The 21,232-nt window shown below is 42.9% G+C and overlaps 1 protein-coding gene across 6 annotated transcripts in view; it reads left to right on the top strand.

Annotated features, from left to right (window-relative positions):
* kcnc2 (potassium voltage-gated channel, Shaw-related subfamily, member 2) overlaps positions 1-16,750 on the top strand; it is a 78,439-nt gene extending 61,689 nt beyond the window's left edge. The window contains exons 2-5 of one of the 6 annotated variants that reach the window (XM_076721745.1): positions 4,406-5,339; positions 7,717-7,887; positions 13,992-14,086; positions 15,061-16,750. In XM_076721745.1, coding sequence (XP_076577860.1) covers positions 4,406-5,339; positions 7,717-7,887; positions 13,992-14,053 — 1,167 coding nt within the window. In that variant the 3' untranslated portion in view covers positions 14,054-14,086; positions 15,061-16,750. Of the gene's footprint in view, positions 1-4,405; positions 5,340-7,716; positions 7,888-8,257; positions 8,320-12,856; positions 13,405-13,991 lie in introns of those variants that run through there. The other 5 variants (XM_076721747.1, XM_076721746.1, XM_076721748.1 and 2 more) reach the window with 5 other exon arrangements.
* Positions 16,751-21,232: the final 4,482 nt, after the last annotated feature.

The following is a 21,232-nucleotide window of genomic DNA, read 5'->3' as shown; positions in this document are numbered from 1 at the left end:
TGGGATTGTTATCACGAGACCTGATGACCAGAGATTTAAATATGTCGGACTTCAACAGATTTTTCCCACCAAAGTTTTCAAAAGTAATTACCGGATGACAGAAACCCTGCGTTGCATTATGAACAGATTATCTTGCAATTTAAATGTTCACACTAATAAAATAAAAATGATAATTTAATAATAATCTTAACCAACTAATATTTCTGGTGCCCACTAGCAAGAATATATATATATAGATATATAAACACACACTCACACACACACACACACACATATATATATATATATATATATATATATATATATATACACACACACACACACACACACATCTAGTCATCTGACATTGTGGCTGGTGTTAAGTTTCACAGTTTCACAGAACACCTGACGAGAACAGACAGTCTCTGAGCACTGACCCTCCTGCTCACCCACAGTCTGTGTGCTGTTTCACCATACCCTCCCTATCCTCCCTGTGCTGCACCCTAACCGGTCTGTCACGGCACATGTTGAATCAAACACGAAGGTCGCAGGTTTGACCTCTGCAACAGCCACCTTGGCCATTATCAGCTGTGCCAATGAGCGAATATCTCTGCAGCTAAAAGCCTTAAATCGAATGAAAAAGATGGCGAAAGAATGGGGCGCGTTCTTGGGCTAAATTAGATCTGCATTGTTCAGAGGTCTGCGCTCCAGCCGCCCTGCGCTGCCTTCAAATTTCCAGAAGTGCCGGACTTATTTAGAATGCAGAGCGTGTGCACTGGAAATCAGGATGTCGAGAAGCATGTGCCTGTTGCAATCACATGGTAGAGTAGCGCCTTTGCATTTTTAATGTCTGTCATAAATAACCTTGTGAGGCTGTGTGTGTGCATGTGTGTGTATAAACAGGGGTATCAGTGTGTGCATGTTAGTATACTCTGTATGCATGTGCATTTGGCATCTGGCTTGTTTAATGTGACATGATTCAGCTGTTAAAAGCCAGTGTGCTCTGGTGAGATGGTGCGCCCTCGCTCTGCAGACGCGAACGCAACAAAATTACAGCCCAGCACGAGACTGCAGTTGTCATTAGTTGGCGCAGCATCCGGGCAGCCAAAGGAAACAGCTCAGGTGGTCCAGCTGTTCCTTTTAGCCAATGTCACGATGATAAGGAGGCAGAGATGTAGACACAGAGAGGGGTGAGACGGACAGAAAGTTGAGTTGAGCAGCAGGAGGAGAATTGCAAAATCCACCCTGAAGTACCTCTAATACGTTCCTCAAAACTGTCAACAGTGTGCCTTGGTCTGATGCCTCATGTACATCATTTGGAATGGATGGTAGAGATGGGAAAGACTCGTGTTTAGAGCTCGTGGCCATTCGCTTCATAAGACAACTCAAGAAGATTATACTACAGAGTTGGTTGCATGAGGATTAAAAAGCTTGGATTGGCAATACAGCATTATATCCATTAAATCTGAGGCATCCGTATTGCTTGACTTTGAGATACTTTCATATCAGTAAGCACCGGCTTGGAAATATCAAAGCAATGCAGTCGTAAAAATACGACTTGGATATTGAGGTCAACACTGTGCAAATCAGAAACGAACAACGTGAAGATGGCATTATTTCCTGAGAATAAAAGTTTTCCATTGCATTTACTTTGCGCTGATATAGACTGATGATTTGTGTGCTGTGCTCTCCGGCCATGCCTCTCTTACTGCAGTGGTCCAGTCCAAGTGGAGATGTTTGGGCCGTCGACGCCTCTGGAGGGAGACTGTGAACGTGGAAGGTCTTCGGTCTCATAAAACAAGTGTGAGAGAGTGTTATGACATAGGCTTTTTACCAACCTTCAGCCTTTATTACAAGGACTTTTTAATTATTTTTCATCTCATGATCACATTTCTTAGCAAAAGTGGTCAAACAGTGAAATCCTTTACGCACAGTACACTGCACTGCATAGTGTTACTGTGCAGGTTTACAAGTGAGATGAACAGCACAAATGGTGTCTTGTTTGCTCCCGCCTACGACCTATTAATCTATAGAAGAGGAAAAAGACTCCAATTTCTATATTAACAGCAGCTTCAATAGACCAAATGCAGTGCAGTAACAAGCTGGAGATGGAAACATGAAAACCGGGCTCTCTTCCTGTAATCTGTGAGGTTTCTTTCAGTACAAGTCGACATAATAAGGCAGAGGGAAAATGGATGAAACCTGAAAGCAAATTACAAGTTTGTATTCAAATTTAGATTTTAAAATTACTGTGTTTCTAAAAGACAAGCGAAGACAACACTTTTGCCAGAAGTAGAGGTGTGTGTGAACATGTGGTGAATAGGACGATGGCTTTCAGTCATGCAAACAGAGTGAATAACATTAAGTGTTGGCATATACTGGCATTTCTTTGAATCGGTGCTGGGTAACCCCATGATACTGTCATTGTGCAACATGCGGGGCTTTAAAAACACGCCAGTGAATGAGCCAGACAAACACACACTCTTATAAAACGATAAAGACATATGTACAATATATAAAGAGCGCGTGCAAACAGAAGTGGAGTGAATGCACGCACACAGTTCAGGAGCAGGGTGACCCAAATAGTGGCAATGATATTTAGAGAGTGTGTGAGTCATGCAATCCAAAAACAAGGCAGGGTGTGAAACGACTTCTTTAGAGCTCAGTAGGCAGAGCGCACCAGTGGAGGGATTGTGGGAGGAAGGTGGAGAAGGAGCATAGTAGGCTGCGTGTGTGGAAATCTGCTCCGTCTAGCTCTCGGAGAAAGCCGTGGATGTTTGCAGATTGAGCCTGAGAGTGTTCCAGGGCAGCGGAAAAGCTGGATGTGAGCTCTGCATCTGACAGGTGGTTCCATAAACACTTTGCAAAAGAAGACCAAAACAAAACAAGATCTGTGTGTGACTCATCATCGAATGCTGTTACCATACAGATTCAGCCACAGTGTATCCACATGCTATCATTTTGTCAGCCAAAGATCCAAGTTACTTGCTTTTTTTTCCTTTTAATAACAGGCTTAGGTAGTAGTGCGTCATACTGATGCATTCTGGACTTAATGTTGTATTATCAGTGCCACTGGCGTAGCTCTGAAATTGTAAACGTTTTCCTCAGTGCCACTTTCCTATTCACATCCATCGCATTCCCTTGTTTCCAATAACATTTGAGCAAATTGAATATCCCACGACATTACCTTTTTTCTTCCCTATCACCTCGCCTGAAGCTGGTGAGCATGTTGGGTCCTAATAAAAACTCCTTATGTCTATGCATTCCTTCATGTTGGCATTAAATATGAATGAAGGGGTTACCAAATAGCACCCAAGAGGACTATTTAAGCATCCCTGTCTCCGCCTGACATTGCCATTGGACACAGTTACCCAGACACAGGGGGGACGAGTGAGAAAGGATGGCTTTCATTTGGAGCCAGTTTAACATTGTAACACCTGTGTTGTGTTCTATATTGAGACACAGAACAAATGATCACAGACAGTGTTGGAGATGACAGAATGGAGAAAACTGTCTGAATCCTGCAGGAGAGCATCAGCACATTTGCTAAAAAGGTTGAGTCGGCTCCACCGCTTTGCAACAAATGTCCTACCCGTGTCCTACCAATGAATTGCTAATTAATTGAATACCTAAGAGGCAGAGTGGGAAAGTTGTGCACAGGATTTGACGTGAGAATGGCATCAATTTCCAACTACCTGTCCTTTATGAGGAGTTTGTAAGAGGTAAGGGTCATAAAATAAATCTGAATCATTGCTTTTTTTCTTGTTTATTACCACAAATTTTAGTTTAATTTTACTGAATGGGAACAAATCCTTCCTTAATTGATCTGGTCACACCTAGTACACATAAACGATCTGCGAGGAGGAGTCACAAGTAGACGCTGCTTCATTGTAAGGGGTCACTCGCCAAAAAGGTTTGGAACCACTGATCTACGTGATGCAGTCCGTCATGTTTGGATTGGTCTAGCTGCTACTTTAATGCATGAAATTTAAAAACACTCCAGCGTGATGATGACATGCAAATACAAAATCACAAAATAAATACAGTGCTCAAAAAGAATCACCTTTTCCCAACACTGCACTGACTCTGAAGTCTTATGTTTGCTTGGTTGAGTTAACCACTTTCCTCCTTGCTTTACTGCCAACTGCCGAGCACACCAGCAGTACTAAATTAAATCTGACTGCACCTGCATTCCCATGCTACATTTCCACCAGGACCAAGAGGGAAGTCTGTTTATTTGTTGGTCTTGGTAATAGATTGCTCCTCTCCCTGGAGTCCATTCAAATTGATGCAAGTTAATTAAACTTGTCTGAGTTCAGTCTCTTCCTCAAGAGTAAATGAATTGATTGATCTAGAATATCAAGGTGCAAACAAGTAGAAATATAACATAATGTGTTTTCTGTTTTTCTCTTTTCCTCTCCTGTAGTTTATTGCCTTTGCGTCTTTGTTCTTCATCCTGGTCTCCATCACCACCTTCTGCTTGGAGACCCATGAGGCTTTCAACACCATCATCAACAAGACTGAGCTGATGCGGAACAGCAGTGTGCCGGATTCAGGCCCGCAGTATGAGATTGAAACTGACCCTGCGCTCACCTACGTGGAGGGCGTTTGCGTCTTCTGGTTCACCATTGAGTTCCTGGTGCGTGTGACCTTCTGCCCGGTCAAGTTGGAGTTTGTTAAGAGCGTTCTCAACATCATCGACTTTGTGGCTATCTTGCCTTTCTACTTGGAGGTAGGGCTAAGTGGCCTTTCTTCAAAGGCTGCCAAGGATGTGTTGGGTTTCCTCAGGGTGGTGCGCTTTGTTCGTATCCTGCGTATCTTCAAGCTGACACGTCATTTCGTGGGGCTAAGGGTGCTAGGCCACACGTTACGGGCCAGCACCAATGAATTCCTGCTGCTCATCATCTTCCTGGCATTGGGAGTGTTAATTTTTGCAACCATGATCTACTACGCCGAACGAATCGGTGCTAAGCCCAATGACCCCACTGCTAGCCTCCACACCAAGTTCAAGAACATCCCAATTGGTTTCTGGTGGGCGGTGGTAACCATGACAACACTGGGCTATGGCGACATGTATCCAGAGACCTGGTCGGGCATGGTCGTTGGTGCATTGTGCGCCTTGGCCGGTGTGCTGACGATAGCCATGCCTGTGCCCGTTATCGTCAATAACTTTGGGATGTACTACTCCCTGGCCATGGCCAAGCAGAAGCTGCCCAAGAAGAGGAAGAAGCACATCCCTCAGATGGTGCAGGGAGGGTCCCCCACCTACTGCAAAGCTGATCTCAACACCACCTGCAACAGCACTCAAGGTGACCTGTGCCACGTCAAAGGGAGCAGGGTACTAGAACGCAACCGCTCAGGTAAGACCATATCACCAGACCAAGGCTATGTGGGGGAGAAAATTATGAAAAACCACACCACTGCAGTAAAGTTCAGGTTTCACAGAATGGTTTTATATATGTTGTGGCAGAAAACGAGAACCCATAAGGGACCTCATCTCAGGTAGAAAGCAGTGGCCGTTTGACAGATTCCCCTCTGAGACCAGAAATGGTTTTCCCTTGGAGACTCAAGAGCACCACAGCTGCTTCCTCACAGTACACTGAGCTCTTTTGCCTTGCAGTCTTCATCTCTGGTTGCCACAGTGATGAGGAAGGCAGTGCAAAAGGTATTGAGAGTAGGAGATGGCTGTGTGAAATAGCTCATGCTGATAAAAATTCAGAGTCCTTGTGTCCAAGTCTTTCCTCCAGGAGGGATTGTTCATTTGTTGTTCAGACCGTAGGTGGCTGTTTTTCCCTCTGGGCCCGTGCCAGTAATTTACTGTTACACATCTGATATTGATGGAAATTAGTGTCGACCTCCGTATGCTTACTTTCTTTGAATTGTGCAGCAGACGTTCCTGAGGGTAGGTGCGCATTCTGGACTCTTCGCAGTCTATTTGTTTATTACATCTCAGAGTCAGAGTCTATATTAGATAAGTATAGAATAATTCATGCCTCATCTGAGTGCACAAACAGAATCAATCTGGTTTACTCACCTCTGTGATTTCCTCAGAGGTCATTTAAAATATACAGTCTGCGAGGTTACGTTCCTCTTAAATGTCCTTTGCTGTGTCCTCATGACTTATGTTTCAATGTGAAAGCTTCCATTTAACATATGTACTGTATGTTCAGTCACATGTGAGAGGGCATGTCAGTTTCTGGGATTTATTCTGGGATAGACATAATATAATGATCTGAATCTAACCTTTACAGTAACCCTAAGAAATTCATTTTTGGCAATTGACTGTTAATGGAAATTCTTTGTGTCGCAGACAGAAGTATATTAATGGTAAATCTGCCACTTTTATAACTTAGCTGACAGAAAGCTTGACAGACATAGCAACAATAAATAATGTGGTCTTATCGGTCAGTTAGACTGCTTAAAAAAAAACAGTCACATTATTTAATCTTTAAACAGCCAAAACCTGTTATTCCCCTGTTCCATAGACCTCAGTTTTCATCCAAAAACTGTTAGGACATATTCCATCATTACGATGGACTCTGCCAGCCACAACTGCCACTGCGTTATCAATCTCTGGAAAGTAACTTAATGTCTGGCAGACGTTATTACACTGGCCTCCTTCATTGTAATGATGGAGTATGTCATCCAAATGCAACAGTATGGCTCTTTTATGTGCTTTTAACAGATTCTGGACAGAGGCAAATGCTAGCTAATACTGGTTTGATAGCTGATCTGATAAATTCATTGCTGCTATTAATAATAATGTGAACAGCAACCTAATCCTTATCTGTGGTATATGCAGGTGTCCCACAACTAAAGATGTTTATTTTATTTTTTATTCTTACAAAAGCTCTGGCTCATAAGAAAACAATGTGTCTCTCTCATTCCCTGGAGCTCCACACACCGTCTGACCTTCGACCTGCACGGCGGTGCTCGTGACATTTGACGCAGGCTTTTTATGTGGGAGGCTGTTTGATGTTTGTTGTGACTGATTCCCCTGTCTCCTCACCTCCGCTGACCCTGGAACCTCCCTTACTCCCGCACACACAAACCGCCTTTCACTGCTTATGCTGCGTGACACTGAGAATACACCACTGGGAAATATATTTCCAATTGATCGTATGTTTTGTATTATTAGTAGCAGCATAATTAAAGCTACTTTTTCTATTTCAATCAGAAATTTTAAAGACATGTTTTCAACTTTTGAATTTGAGGGATTTTATCACGAACACTGTAAGAGTGAAACAGTGCACTCCAGTAATCAAATCAAGTCAGTTTTCTTTGTATAGCCCAAAATCAGAAATCCCAGTAAAAGCCAATCTGTCTCACTGTGATTCTTGTATTCAGTGTGGAGATATTACACTGAAGAATTGTGCTGCAGAGAAATGTTTCTGACATTAAAGTTGCACAAGGTTAAAAGTCAGACTGACAGGAAGTACTGTAGTTGCCCAGCAACTTGAATCTTAGATGGAAGGATACAGTTAAAACAATTTCTATCATATTATCTAATTATTTAATATCTCTGCTGAATTATTGACACCGTTACTGAGGCTTTAGTGGAATGGTAAGTTCATTGCTTAAGGCTTTTTTCATTATTTAATCAACTGTTATAAACTCAGGATTCAAAGCTTAAACCCCCTTCAGAGTATTAGAAGTTGTATGGATTGAAGAAACTGGATGTTACTGGAACCAGTAAAAATATTTCAGCTCTCTAACCTGGCCTGTCCTCTCTGACAGTGCTGTCAGCAGACTGCAGTGGGGGCAGTGACCTGACCATGTCTCCAGAGGAGAGGGTCCCCATGCGAAGGTCCAGCACCCGGGAACAGGACCGCCGGAGCGGGGGCACGTGCTTCCTGCTCGCTGCTAGTGACTACACCTGCCCTACAGATGGAGGGCTACGAAAAACAGGTAACTGCATGTGGGAATTCACGTGCTTTTCAATGTGATTGAACTTTAGATAAATGTTATGGATAAATTCATTCTGTTAGAGTAGAGTCTTTTAAAAGCCATGCAATATTTTCTTGTTTAAGAGAATCACTCTGAAATCCATGCTTGCTCTTGTGCATCAATACTGATTCATTAGTCATCACTTGTAAGTCTGGGTTAGGATTCATCTCAAAGGGATGTCCTGTGACCACCAGGTATATTTTTCACTCTTCATAGAGTCAGAGTAGTTTATACTTCAGATGTGTTTTACCATTAAAAATACAGACACCAGAGCAAATCTTAAAATCTCAGACATCAGTCAAAATCCTCATCAGCTGATCCGTATCCTTAGTGACTGGGACACCAACATCCCTGAAGGGGGGAAGGCTGGTTGTTCAGGCCTAGTCAGCTCAGGTAACGTAACCTGTGGATCTGCTGTTCCGGCTCTCAGCAGTGACACACAGCACAACTTTTTTGGCAGTTCTGAGGGGAAACAGCGTCCGTGCAGCTGACTCAGAACTGTTGCTTTCCTCACAATTTATTCATGTTTTCTTGTTGCCTGGAAACACTTGAATAAATTTCTGACCCTGTGGCTCACTTTTTTGGCTGTTGCCAGGTTCGTTGCCCATCTACCGATCCCAGATAGATCGCCCAGTGTATCATTGGCCACTAAGGTGATGATACACCAGCAAATATTTCAGATATCTCACAGGGGAATTAAAAAGGTTCAAGTAATAGATTTTAATCCCATCAACTCATAAACACATTGACTTCTTCATTTATATATAACAAGAGGCTACTGTCTGAGCTAATCGGTAGCCAATACACATAACATGCAAATCAAATAAACATAAACTACTGACCAAGTTTTTATCTGACACATCAGACTTGTTGCATATATTCTATCTATTATGTTACTGAACTGTAATAGGTTCATAAAGGCACAGTAAAGCTTAGTTTCCTTCAGAACACATGTCAAAGCCTTGTAATTGACCCTGTGCTAAGCTCCGCCCGCCTCTGTAATACCTGTCAATCTTTCCATTCTTTACTATGATAGTGGTGGCAGATTTACCACTCAGCATTTTTTCAATAGGTCTTTGACTTCATACAAAAGCAGTCAGCCACAATTGAAGTAGTCAGCCTGGCAAGCTACCTAACATTAAAAGCTTGTGTTTTGATGTTAGTTAAAACTGTTAACATAAAGTATGCATGATGACACTACCCACATGATATAAGGCTGACTTTGAAACGTAAAGAAAATGGAAACAAAAGAGCAGCATTGTCCTTGTATTGCAAAATAGAAGTTAGCCCCAATAGTGCAGATGTATATTAAACTAGGTTAGATGCATCCTTTATTGTTGGTGTTTTCAACAATATGTTTCACTTTTACATGAGAAAAGGTTTTCAAGATGAAGACTAGCAGATGACAAATCTGTCTCAGGTAAACTCCAAATTCAGTGCCAAGCATGACAGAGCTGCTAACATCAGCCTAAACGCTCATCTAACAGCATCTGGGCCCATTGTTGTTCCAGCTCCCAGGTAGTGAGTGTATAAGTCCTAACTAAGGACTAACCAATCCTACCTGTAACCAAATATAAGTGTGCTAACTGCTAGCCTCGGAAGTAAACGTGGCTGCTGCAGGCCTGCTTTGCCTACTTATGGTCGCTAAACAATCAGTTACCAATTGCTGCTTAGGAAGGCTGAGCAAACAGTCAATTCCAAGCCCTTTGTATAATGTTGTTAGTGTGAATTTATGAATGAAGAAGTCAATTTTCCTGTGTCAAACACTGAGTTGACCATTGCTCTTGTTTCTGATTGGACAATGTTGAAACTTTGCCAGCAAAGTTTACTGAACAATGAAGCCTGACTAGATGTATAAGCAGTATGCATTGTTTCCAATGAGAAACATCATTAACAAAATTTGTCCACAAATTTTGCTGTCAGATTTGTCCAGTTGTCAGTCATCACCTTCAGCCCTGTAGCACACCATCAGTGGAAAGGTCAGACTCAGAAAGGGCTTGACCTTCCGAACACTTTGACCCAAGCTAAAGGTCATCGTGAAGTTCACATCTGCTGACTTACCGCCAAGCCGTGTTGCTGTTCCATGCGGCCGAAAAGGTCATGAACTAAAATATATGAAGTGAGCAGTTCCCACGGTGGAAATGAGGTCATACTGCGGCTGATTTGATAGGTGGTCCCTGCAGCTAAATCATGAAAGATTGTACTTCTGTAAAGTACTTTCAGTTAGTCTCTTTTTGACCACACTGAAAAAACATTTAGACTTTACGTGAGGCCTAAAGCATGTTTGTCAGATTAATTCCTCTGTTTTATCTCAAGCATCTTGAGGCTTTAATGTTGTGTTAATCTGCACTGTGATGTGGAAGCGTTAAGCCTTGGCTAATTACCTTCTATCAGAAGTTAACTGCTTCTCCAGGAGGCTAATCTAAATGTCCTGCTCTCGTTGTTATTGGTCTATAGCCTCATAGCACCACTGTGCTCACTCTATAGCAGGCAAATCAATGAGATCATACCATGAGAGCGCCACTCTGTAAATTGTTCAATTGAATTTCAGCTTCTGTTTGGTGAGAATTCAAATGAGATAATACATCATTCAGGTTCACTCATTCTGAAATGGGACAAAATCTAAATAATTTGTCAACGGTTTTCAAGCTGGGTATTGAGATAGACGAGCAGGCTCAACCATTGTACATAAAGTCCACATCTTCTAGAGACCACATCCTGGTGGTCTCTCTCACAGCAGGGCACCTCGCCAGACTTGTTTTTTTTTGCCGTAGGCGGTCAAGCAGTGGCGCCTTCGCCTCTGTTGCTTCAGCCAGCGGTTGAAGCTGCCGCCACGCTGACACCAGCCCCTGCTACCTGTTGGCATAGACCCAGGCTACCCTTTGTTTTGCCCCCTCAGCTGGTCCTGAAACAGTCCTGGTTTAATTTACCCCCTTCCCCTCAGTGAGGCAAATGGTGCCGTATGCAGTATGGTAATGAGACCACGTTTCCATTAGCTGTTCCTCATCAGTGTTTACGCCAGCTGATTGGCATGCTCCATTAACGATCTGGCTGCTTTGGCTTGCTTGTTTATTTTGCACCAAGTGACCGAATGCAAATTTGCCAGCGTGCATCACATGCTGTGTTTTTACAAGTTTGAGCTGTTGTAAAGTGTGAATCTGTACAAATGATTGAAGCAATAATAGTAATTAAGGTCTTTTTAATCATCCTCATCATCATCAGTATGTGCAGGCTGCAACCTGAACTTCAGTTGTATTTGATACAAAATGTGTATGTTGGTAGTCTTAATGTGTATGTTATATATTTGGAATAAGTACCTCAATGTGAATTAGCACAAGCATTCCTAAACTTAGTAAAATTTATGGTCTTTAGACTATTTCCTGTGAGAGAAAATGCTAATGATGATGCCATGAGATGAATGAGTGCTGATGTATGATTCTATTCAACCACACTAGCTTAAGAACAACAATATCTCTTATTTGATGAAGATTTTAACTCTGGCAGACTGGAATTTTACTCACACAGGCAGAGGAGACTAAAGCAATCTGATTGGTTGAGTGAGTGGGCGGAGCCAGAGAACCAGTTTTAGCTGAATGGCAGCTTCAAATGCAACGTAGAAATTGATCAAAATAGAAATGAAAGTAAATTCATAACTTCATTCATTCATAACCCATTCCAATCATTATGTTGGAACATCAACATGTTAGCTACGGGCCTACCGAGCTAGCTGTAGGCTATCTTAAGGTCCAGCTAAACGTAATGCAAACAGACGTTCTGGTGCAGCTAATTTCAAATCACGCCAAGTAAGAAAAAGGCGTGGTTGACAGCCTCCTAGTTGGAATTCCAAGTGAGAGATATTGATATCTTGCACTTGGTGAAAAGAAGTACAGAAGTGTCAAAGCACAGGCTGACGCTAAACAAAACGCAGTATTAATGCTAACACAGTCCAATCAGCTAAAACGACCTCGGCTGCATGAAGCCATGTCCATGCTGCTGTCTAATGTCGGAAATTTCAGGTTCTTTTAAATTTCAACATAAAAGTGAAAACAAGACAAAGCCAACCCAAATGCCAGCAACAGTCACAGCCTCCTTTTTACTTTTTGCAGTGGACATTTAAAATTTGTCACAGCAGGAAACGCACAGATGCACCTAAATCACATTGATGGCGGCTCCATTCCATCCAGGTGTGCTAGTGAGCGTGGCATTAGTTAATTGGTGCAAGCGAATGGTGCACACCTCCTCTTTGATCAGCTGAATTGATTGAATCAGAATTCATGTTGGTTTTGACACTTTTGCTGAATGATGTGTGAGTCATAGCCTGACTCACACTTACAACTAGACGGCTGATTCAGACGATTTTTCCTGCTCGGCTGCTCATAATTACACTCTGAATGATGTGATGTGAATGCCTTGTTTTCAAATTAAGTAGCCTACTTTGAGAGCGAAGAATGAAATAGCTTACACGAGCTTACAACCTGCATTTAACTATGCACTTCTAAATGAGTCCGAGGCGTCAGTTGGACAGTATCTTTTCTGCTCAGATAGGGTTTTCTGTGTAGATGGAATGCATCGTGCACCAGGAAAACCGTAGTTCTTTGGCTCTACCCACCGAGGATTAACTCAGCCAACAGAGGGGCTCCAGCTCAAAGCATTTGCCTGTCTAAGACTCCAATCTGCCTTACTGTCATGGTCAGGAAATGTGCTGTGCATGCACTCACCATACAGTATGTTACTGTTGCTCTGTCTCACTCCTGTCTCCTGTCTTGTCTCGGTTCACTCGGCTGGCTCGGACTCGGATCGTTGCCTGCCTGCCTGCCTGCCTGCCTGCCTGCCTGCCTGCCTGTGTGTGTTCATGTCCTGTTCCTGCACAACCACCACCACCACCACCACCACCACCACCACCACCTCTCGTTCGCCCCCTCATCTGAAGGCTATGAGAAATCCCGGAGCTTAAACAACATAGCAGGCATGGCTGGTAACGCCCTGAGGTTGTCTCCTGTGACCTCGCCCTACGGATCGCCCTGCCCGCTGCGGCGCTCCCGTTCCCCCATCCCCTCCATCTTGTGAGACATCCAGCCCTTGGGCCACTTTGGCCTAAAGCACCCCACATCTTACCCCAAACAAACCACCTCCCTTTGGTATTATATCTGAGCTCTGTTCTAGATATTGTGACTAGTGGATAAGTACTTAACTTTGTAGCTAAGACTAATGTTAGTGGCATGGGCAACCTGAGCAACTCCTTCCTCTCCCCTTTCCCTTGAAGGTACATGTGCTTAGCTTACTTCCTTAAGTAACTGGTCAGTTCTCCTGTGTCACTTGGAGTCCCCTTTAGTTCGATATTGTCGTACTATGAGACTTGCAATAAAAACTGACTGGTGGCTTCAGAAGTAGCAGCCATAACATTTAACAAAGGACAAATTAATAATCAGGGATATTAGATGTTGCTATATTTAGATACCTTGAAAAAGACGTGCTTCCAAAAAAAAAAAAAAAAAGGAAAAAAAGTGAGATGTCACTTCATTTTAACCTCATACGACTGTGACTGTCTTTGTTTTGCTACTTTATTTTTGGGATGGAGACGGGAGGGACGGAGGATTGGTCTTTCAGGACTGTGTTTCGACTCACTCAAGCACACACGCTGTACAGTCAGTGTCACCCTTCACCTGCTGCGGGGCCTGCTCATGTTTTTGCATGGATCATCCTGTAACCATCGTCTGCAAGCAATGTGGTGAGGGGGGCAGGGACGAGGCGAATAGTGAGGAGAGCTCATATGTACACTTCCTATATATGAGAAGGAGTATTTTTTTTTTTTTTTATTAAATGTTATTATGTTGGAGTTTGGGGGCTACACTCGACTTGTATTGTGTCTCATTCGGCATTGGCTTCACCAACAATCTTCGTAGCAGACTAAAAACACAGAATGCCAGCTGGGTGATCGTTCCTCTCTGCATGTATGCTGCTATTTCTGACTTTTTCCCCCCACTTTATTTATTTATTTATTTATTTATTTATTTTGGATGCAGTGCCACCAAAGTGCTGTTGTGTCTCTGATTGTTCACTCACAGATAGCTGCAAAGACGTTGTCTTTACTGGTTTCACACAAGCAGAGAGCAGCGTTCTATCTTAATGGCTTGAGGGAAGGCACCGCCATGGTGGAAAGGTAACCTTCTGAGTAGGTGTGAGGGTCACATTGCAGTGCATAACCCTCTCACCCTTTTGGCTGTTCTTGTGTGTGTGTACTGAAAAAGGGGTTATTCAATAATCCTAAAAAGAGATGCCTGAATGTGGTTGCTGAGACAAGTGTAGACAAACATGCACTCTTGATGGCACTGTTAAAGGTGCTGCTTGTAGCATTTCAGTGGATGATTATCGCATTAATATTGACACCTAAGTATAATTAGTGAGATGAAAAACTGCATTTTGCAGCCAGATTTAGTTTGAAGTCTGCATGATTTGCACCCCGAGAGCAGATTTGTTTGTTGTTTGCAGCTGATAGATAACTTTCTCCACTTGTGCTCTTTTCACTGCACAGTTCACACTTCATATCAGCCATCACCAAGGGCTACCAGCTGCTCTCAAATCCCCAAGCCAGACAGACTAACCTGAAGTCCCTTAGAACAGTTCTCATATCACATCTCATATTAAACCAAAGCAGCCTTCGCTTTGTCATCGTTCATTCATTTTTTGTTCACGACAAACATAAATTGCCTCGGTGCGCCAACAGGTGTGGGACAGCAGACATAACCATGCAGCACCATGATGTACCTCACCCATCCCTACAGTATGTCTATACCAGTAGCAGATGGTTGCTTAGCAACTGGCTCACAGCTAGATGCATCTTCCACACAGCTCGGCGAAAAGTCAAACAATTAAAAAGAAGAGCTCTCTCAAACATTCCTCTTTGTCCCTTCACCAAAATTATTGAATCACCCCACTTAAACCACTGCAATATACAGTCGAGCTTTTCTAATTCTGGATGTATGCTGGACGAGCACCATAGATTTGTACTGTGTCCTCATTCTTTGTGCATATTGGAAATAGCCGGTCTGTGCAGGCAAGTTCTTCTGAAATGATGTTCAGCAAAGACAGATTATGCATTTCTGATATTTAGAGATGTGTTTATATTTTATTTAGACAATTCATTTCCTATTTGAATGCCGGTGGGATAAGTCATCAGTATGAGGACCTATTGCAGTGGGAGGACCGCATTTGGAGCCACTCCAGCAGGACAGTATGGACGAGGAGGCCCGCAAAAACAATGACTGACAGCCGCCCAGCCAGTGGCTCACTGAGCAGGAGAGGAAGTTCATGATCAAACATAAATCCCGGGAGGACTTTGACAAGCATTTACCTATTCCTGATTTCTCTTTTTATTTTCCTGTTTTGGACCTGCAGAGGGGAAAAAAAAGGAGAGCAAAGCAAACTGGACACGTCCTTAAAAGAGACTATCTACTGTATAGATATTGCTCCTGTAAATAAGACAACAACACAGCACATCTGGGCCAAGCGGCCCCGTCCACACATCTGTCTTTTTGATGGCGAGTCAGGTAACAAGGTGGTTGGTTGCTGAGGTGCGCCATGACACTCAACATCAATCACTTTTCTTGCTGTGGTGTCCCTCCTCGCAATAAGTGTATTAAGATGTATCAGTTGAGGCACTTTGTGTTCTAAAAATGGAGTGTATTCATATATGAAATTCTACATACAGTATATACAGTATAGAGAGACAAACGTGCTAAGTTGAATAAATGTGACATTACGGTCATCTCTGCTTTTGTTTCCCTTGGTAATTTTCAGTAGGTTAATTGCTCTGCTGTGTGTTAGTGTGTGTGTGTGTGTATCCTAAAAACCAGGGTAAGATCTGCAGTTTGAAAGGCCAGGTCAATGGAAACCAATGAGTGGACTTGATGCTGTCACTCTTCCAGTTAGTTTTAGCACAAACATGAATGAGACAGAGTTCCCCTGTGATGCAGTCGCCGTTGTAGAAGTCCCCCCCCCCCTCCCCCCGCTGTGCATTGAACATGCAATTACCCTGCATTTGTGCTGCAGATGTTTGTCTCTTCACACACCAAATTACTCTTACCGGACTATTCCTCATAACTCCTGGTGGCTAAAGACAAAAAAAAAAAAAAACTGCATAACTTGATTCTTCCAAACTTTGCAAAAGTGTAGCAGAAGTTTAGCAAGTTATAAAGTGGGACTTCTAGAATGGCTACATCTGCACAGTAGCAATCCCATGTACCCAAACAATCAGATCGGATTTGCAATAAGCACCCGAAAACTAAAAAGCGCCGATCCACACTGTGATTTCAGCAGCCCGTTAAGAGACGAAGGCGGAAGGAAGACAGGTTGAAAATGCGGCTCCAAAAGCTGACAGGAAGGACTGGCAGGTGTCATGTCGGCTGCGACCTGCACAGTTGTTGGCTAGCTGTCAAGTGTCACCCTGTACCCACAATCCTCCTCGTGTAGTACACACGCTGCTTCACTCTTTGAATTGACAAAGGGGTACCGTTCTTTGTGTATTTTTAGGATGACGTTGTAACTTGAAAAAAAAAAAAAAGGTGTTTATTTTTTTGACTCCAGAACATGTATTTTTGTGTCTTAATGTTGAGTACATTGCTCTTACCTGTAAAAGTCATGGTAGTCTGATGCTGTGCTTCTCCATCGTGTCCTCCAACTGTCAGGCTTTTGATCCGAGTTCATGTTTTGTATGTTTTAATGTGAGGAAAATTCTAGTTTGAAGTCTGTATTTGTGGAGCCTTTTGTTGGCATTCTAAAGTGCATGCTGAAGAAAAAAAAAAAACCATTATGTCAAACTGTTGAGAAAAAAAAAAAAGAATAAGGTGACATACTGTATATCACGTTCAAAACAATGTGTATAGAGTAAAGGTAAATGCTATGTGAGAGATTCACATAAACTATTTATCTTTTAACTCATTGTTTCTTTCTTTGCTTCGTCTGACCTCTTTTCTTCCTAACAGTGATCTCTACTGTAAAATACAACTCACAGCCAGAAATACGGGTTCACCATCAAAGTCCCGGATTGTAGTCAATTATGTCCAGCAGCACAAAAAATATCTTAGCACAAGGCTTACTTACAAGCTCAATGAATTATGGGAAACTAAAGGGTTGAAAGAAGACTGCACCCTTTAGTTGATCCACCTTCACCTGGACAAAATTTGGATCATCTTCCTGTAATAAGACGTGACCGCCTGCTTGAAGGGGCTTCTTTGTTCAATGCTGCACCTCCCCACAACCCTCCTGCAAGATTTCTGACCATTACCTGCTCCTGCTACGATTCTCATCTCTCCTTTTGTTCCTTTTATTATTTAAAGAAGTGCAAATTCAAGCACTAGATCTGTCATACACATCAGGGTGGTATCTTCACCCATAGCAAAAGATACAAACCAGCTGCTGGAACATCAGGCGTCACAGCGGCAGAGGTTGCGTTATTCTTTAGAGATTGGATTTGGATAATTCAAATGCTACCAATATGTAAACAAAATGTATGTATCTGTACATATATCTGTACACAACTACACATGATTAATCCTGAGAGCGCAAGGGAAACATATAGAATTTGTGCTTGACCTCTGCCATCCCTAACACCAGACTGTCATTCAATAAAATGTGCAGCATCTCCATTAATGGGGAGGTGGGTTGTTGTAGCTGCTCTTTATCATTTACTCTAATAACACAGGTGTGCTTTAACCCGAGCACCAAGCCCAGTGCAGCTGTAAATGTCACTATTTCCCAGGGAGAGTAAAAGGCAAACAAAGCAGCTGGTGCCTAAAAACAGAAGATTTGTCTGGCGGCCGGCGGTGATTTCTCCCGCAGGTTCAGGCTGAGATAATGGAGAGCTGGCGCCGTCCTCTCCCACTTCCTGTGCACCCTGTTCATTCTTCAACTCACGTCCAGCAATCAGCACCACTCGGCGCACTGTATCTCTGACACATCCCAACTATCTTTACTCCCGTCGCCATGGAAACAGCCACAGACGTGCCAAAGAGATGTAAACAGCCAGAGCTGGGAGTGTTGTTTTTCAGGACAGGACCCCCCCCCACCCACCCCCTCCTCTCCTTACCCCTCCCCCTCCTCCACCCGCCCACTCTCCACCTCCCTGCCTGGGGAGGGGGCGGGGTGTACGGTACCAGCTGCTGAAAATCCAAAATACCAAACTCGTGACATGAATATTGCATCAGAGGCTGTTTGAAACTTCTCGGTTCTCGCTCTGTGAAACGCAAGGAAAGACATATTTCACCCAGAGTCATCTAACAGGTGTGTGTGTGGCTCCTAAAGCAAACAAGACAGCTTCACCGACATACTGTGGATTGATTGCTATCCAGTGAAAGCTCCACCCCACAATGCAAGAATGCCAAGTGCAACAAAAATGAAGACTCTGCTCTTAAGGTTTACGCTCATGGGGTCATTAAAACTAAAGCTTTCATCCACTGGTGAACAAGAACGTGCTTCATGAATTTTATGATTTACAGTCAAAGTTCGGCCTGATGGTGGGGCTTGAGGAGAGGTCAGGAGGTCATCCAGACTCCAAAATGCTTGATGTTTTAATGTGCTACTGTTGCACACCATGGCCCCTGAGGGACTGATCAGGCCTGAACGGTGGTGAGACACCTCCAGAACCAAAAATAATTATGCTTAATATTTAATCTGTAGAAAGACATTTTGTTGTCCCATTGTTTCATTGGCAGCAGCATTCTGATCAGTTCATTTCCTCAGTGGGAATTCAAGAAACAGTAAAGTGTAAAGATTAGTATAATATGCATATGATTATCATGTATGGAACTGGGACACAGCGTGAGATTCATCTTACGTGTTATGATTGGCAGGTTTTAAGATATCTTGATGCATGCATTATTTCCTGTCTGCCATACACATTTATGTTTTGCAACTAAATAAAAAATACCACCTTACTGAACTTCTATCATTATAGCTTTATATTAAAAACCAATGCAACTACAAACACTCCATTTTACAGAAAAGGCAACTTATGCTAACACAGTGATTCCCCCTCTAGGTGTTTTGATAAAAGCACGGCTGACGCTGATGATTATCAGCCTTGTATATTTAGACCCACTGTATAAGGCTCTGAAGCTGTCATACTGCGGTGTGGCATTTAAATCCTGATAAGTGCCATGTAATGAGACTGCCGTAGTCGACGAGGGCAGAGTGAGTCAGGCGGTGGAGTGGGGGCTTCGTTTACAGGCTTTGTTCCAGGTGCGTACTCCAAAAGCCACGAGAACGCTCTAAATTACTCACACGCTGACATGGAGCCCCTTATTGACAGCCACAAGGGCAGCGTGTAGTAGCGTGCGCTAAGTGCTGGGACACACAAGGGCTGTAAATACCAGCCTCATCTCTGGGAGATAACCGAAAAATATCAAATCATATCAAATCAAACACAGCGGAGATGAAGATTGTGCTGTAAAGACACTCCACCTGCAGCAGGAAGTGAGTCCACACATCAGCCGCACAGGAAGCTGGCCCTTCAGCCATCCTGTCCTCCACTTCAGGACTGTATGTGGGATAGTGATGTGCAGCCTACTCCTCCATAGTTTTGAGTTTTATTTAGCTGCAGGAAGAGGGATGGAGGGAGGCACTGCTATGCAAATGTTCTCTTCAGCTACATTAAAGATGTTTCATAATATGTGTTTACCGCTGCGTACGATTTCAATGACCCCTGATGACTTGTAAAAAAAAAAAAATAGTCTAAAAGCAGCTCCAAACATAAAAAAATATCTTTATTATTCAGGGTGTATTTGGGGTGTTTTTCACAGCAGCATGGGTGATGACATGGGCACTGCACTGCTGGCCCACGATGGAAGAAAATGAGTTTCATATCTAGATATATGCATTATTGAGCCTCTTTTTATCAGCCCACACAAGGGTCAGAGGTCAGCCACAGACCACAGCTGACAGGAGCATGGACTCCCTTATTATTCAAACTAGCTAGCACCATCATTTTAAATAAATATTAATTCATTTCTTTGTCATATAAATGGCACATTTCTCCCGTTTCTCTATATGAGTGAAACAGCGCCCCCTGGAGTGTCACTGGAGACTGCCGAAGTGAAGCCAGCTGAAGGTAACTTCATTTGATTTAAACAGTAGCTAGCTAGACTTAGCTAAATCTGAAAGTAGCTGTAATATCCGCATCACATTGGTTGAAATTGGTGAATGGACACACTGCAGACTATTAAATAACTGTGGAACCAGTCCAATTTTGGCCTCATTTTAACCAACATACAGAAAGTAATCACAAACAACCAGATAATTAGCTTGTTTTCCAGTGTTGCTACTGATATTAGCACCTAGCTTTGGCGTCTGTTAGCAAACAGCCACAGACGCACGAGATGCTCCTGTCAGCAACTGCACGAGCTCCTACAACAAGGCCAAAGTCGAGAAGACCTGACAGGACCTGACAGGGACACTGACCACTTCACTCCACCTTCATGAAGGACTGAAAACGTCAGAAAACGTGAGTCCAGTACATTCTCTGTTTACCTGTCCGCCTCTTTGCTGGCTGTGTTTGTTTATGACTCTCAAATGTCCATGGCTGTGTGTATTTACTGGAGGTGGTTGCTGCGCAGTTAGTGTTGATGTTAATGTCATTATAGGAGGATACTGTTCCTTGTCTAGCCTTTGAGTCACTTCGGAATTTCCCTAATTTGGCGTGTATTGGTTGTTAAATTGCGTGTTCACTGTGTATGATTTGTGAATGTTTGTAAGGGTCTGCTACAATAGACTGTTTTTCATCTGTGCCCTCAGTCTGTCCTGTAATTATTTTAATTTAGTAACTTCAACACTGTGGGCTTTGGATGTTTTCCACAGGCTAAGTACAGTGGATAGAGAATGGGTGTGTAAGTCATGTAATTCATACATGCATTGATTGAAAATCTGTGAATGAATGGTTTTCAGTGTTCAGCACTGGCCTGTATGAAAGGAAAAGCTTTGCTGGAGTGAATATTTAAGAAAACAGATAAGAGGTGTGTGTGGATCCTGTGCATTGCTTCTCTCTGATGTGAATGATCTGTTGGCTAAATGTCACTCTGGTGTTGTTTTGTACTTTGTTGTTATTTATCTCACTGCAATAGTACCAAATATTGTTGGTAGAACAGCAGTGTCACACTTTATATGTTGAGAAGGTGGCGGTTTTTTAATGGAGTAGGACATATTGTCTGCATATATGTCTCTGTGAACACACAGAAGTCATTGCCATTGCAAGCCATAGCAACTGTTCCCTTTAAAAAATGTACAATTTAAAGCATTCATGCTGTTGTATGATACC

The sequence above is a fragment of the Chaetodon auriga genome, chromosome 22 (genome assembly GCF_051107435.1).
Source record: "Chaetodon auriga isolate fChaAug3 chromosome 22, fChaAug3.hap1, whole genome shotgun sequence".
Classification (NCBI taxonomy): Eukaryota; Metazoa; Chordata; class Actinopteri; order Chaetodontiformes; family Chaetodontidae; genus Chaetodon; species Chaetodon auriga.
This window is presented reverse-complemented; position numbering and strand designations above follow the sequence as displayed.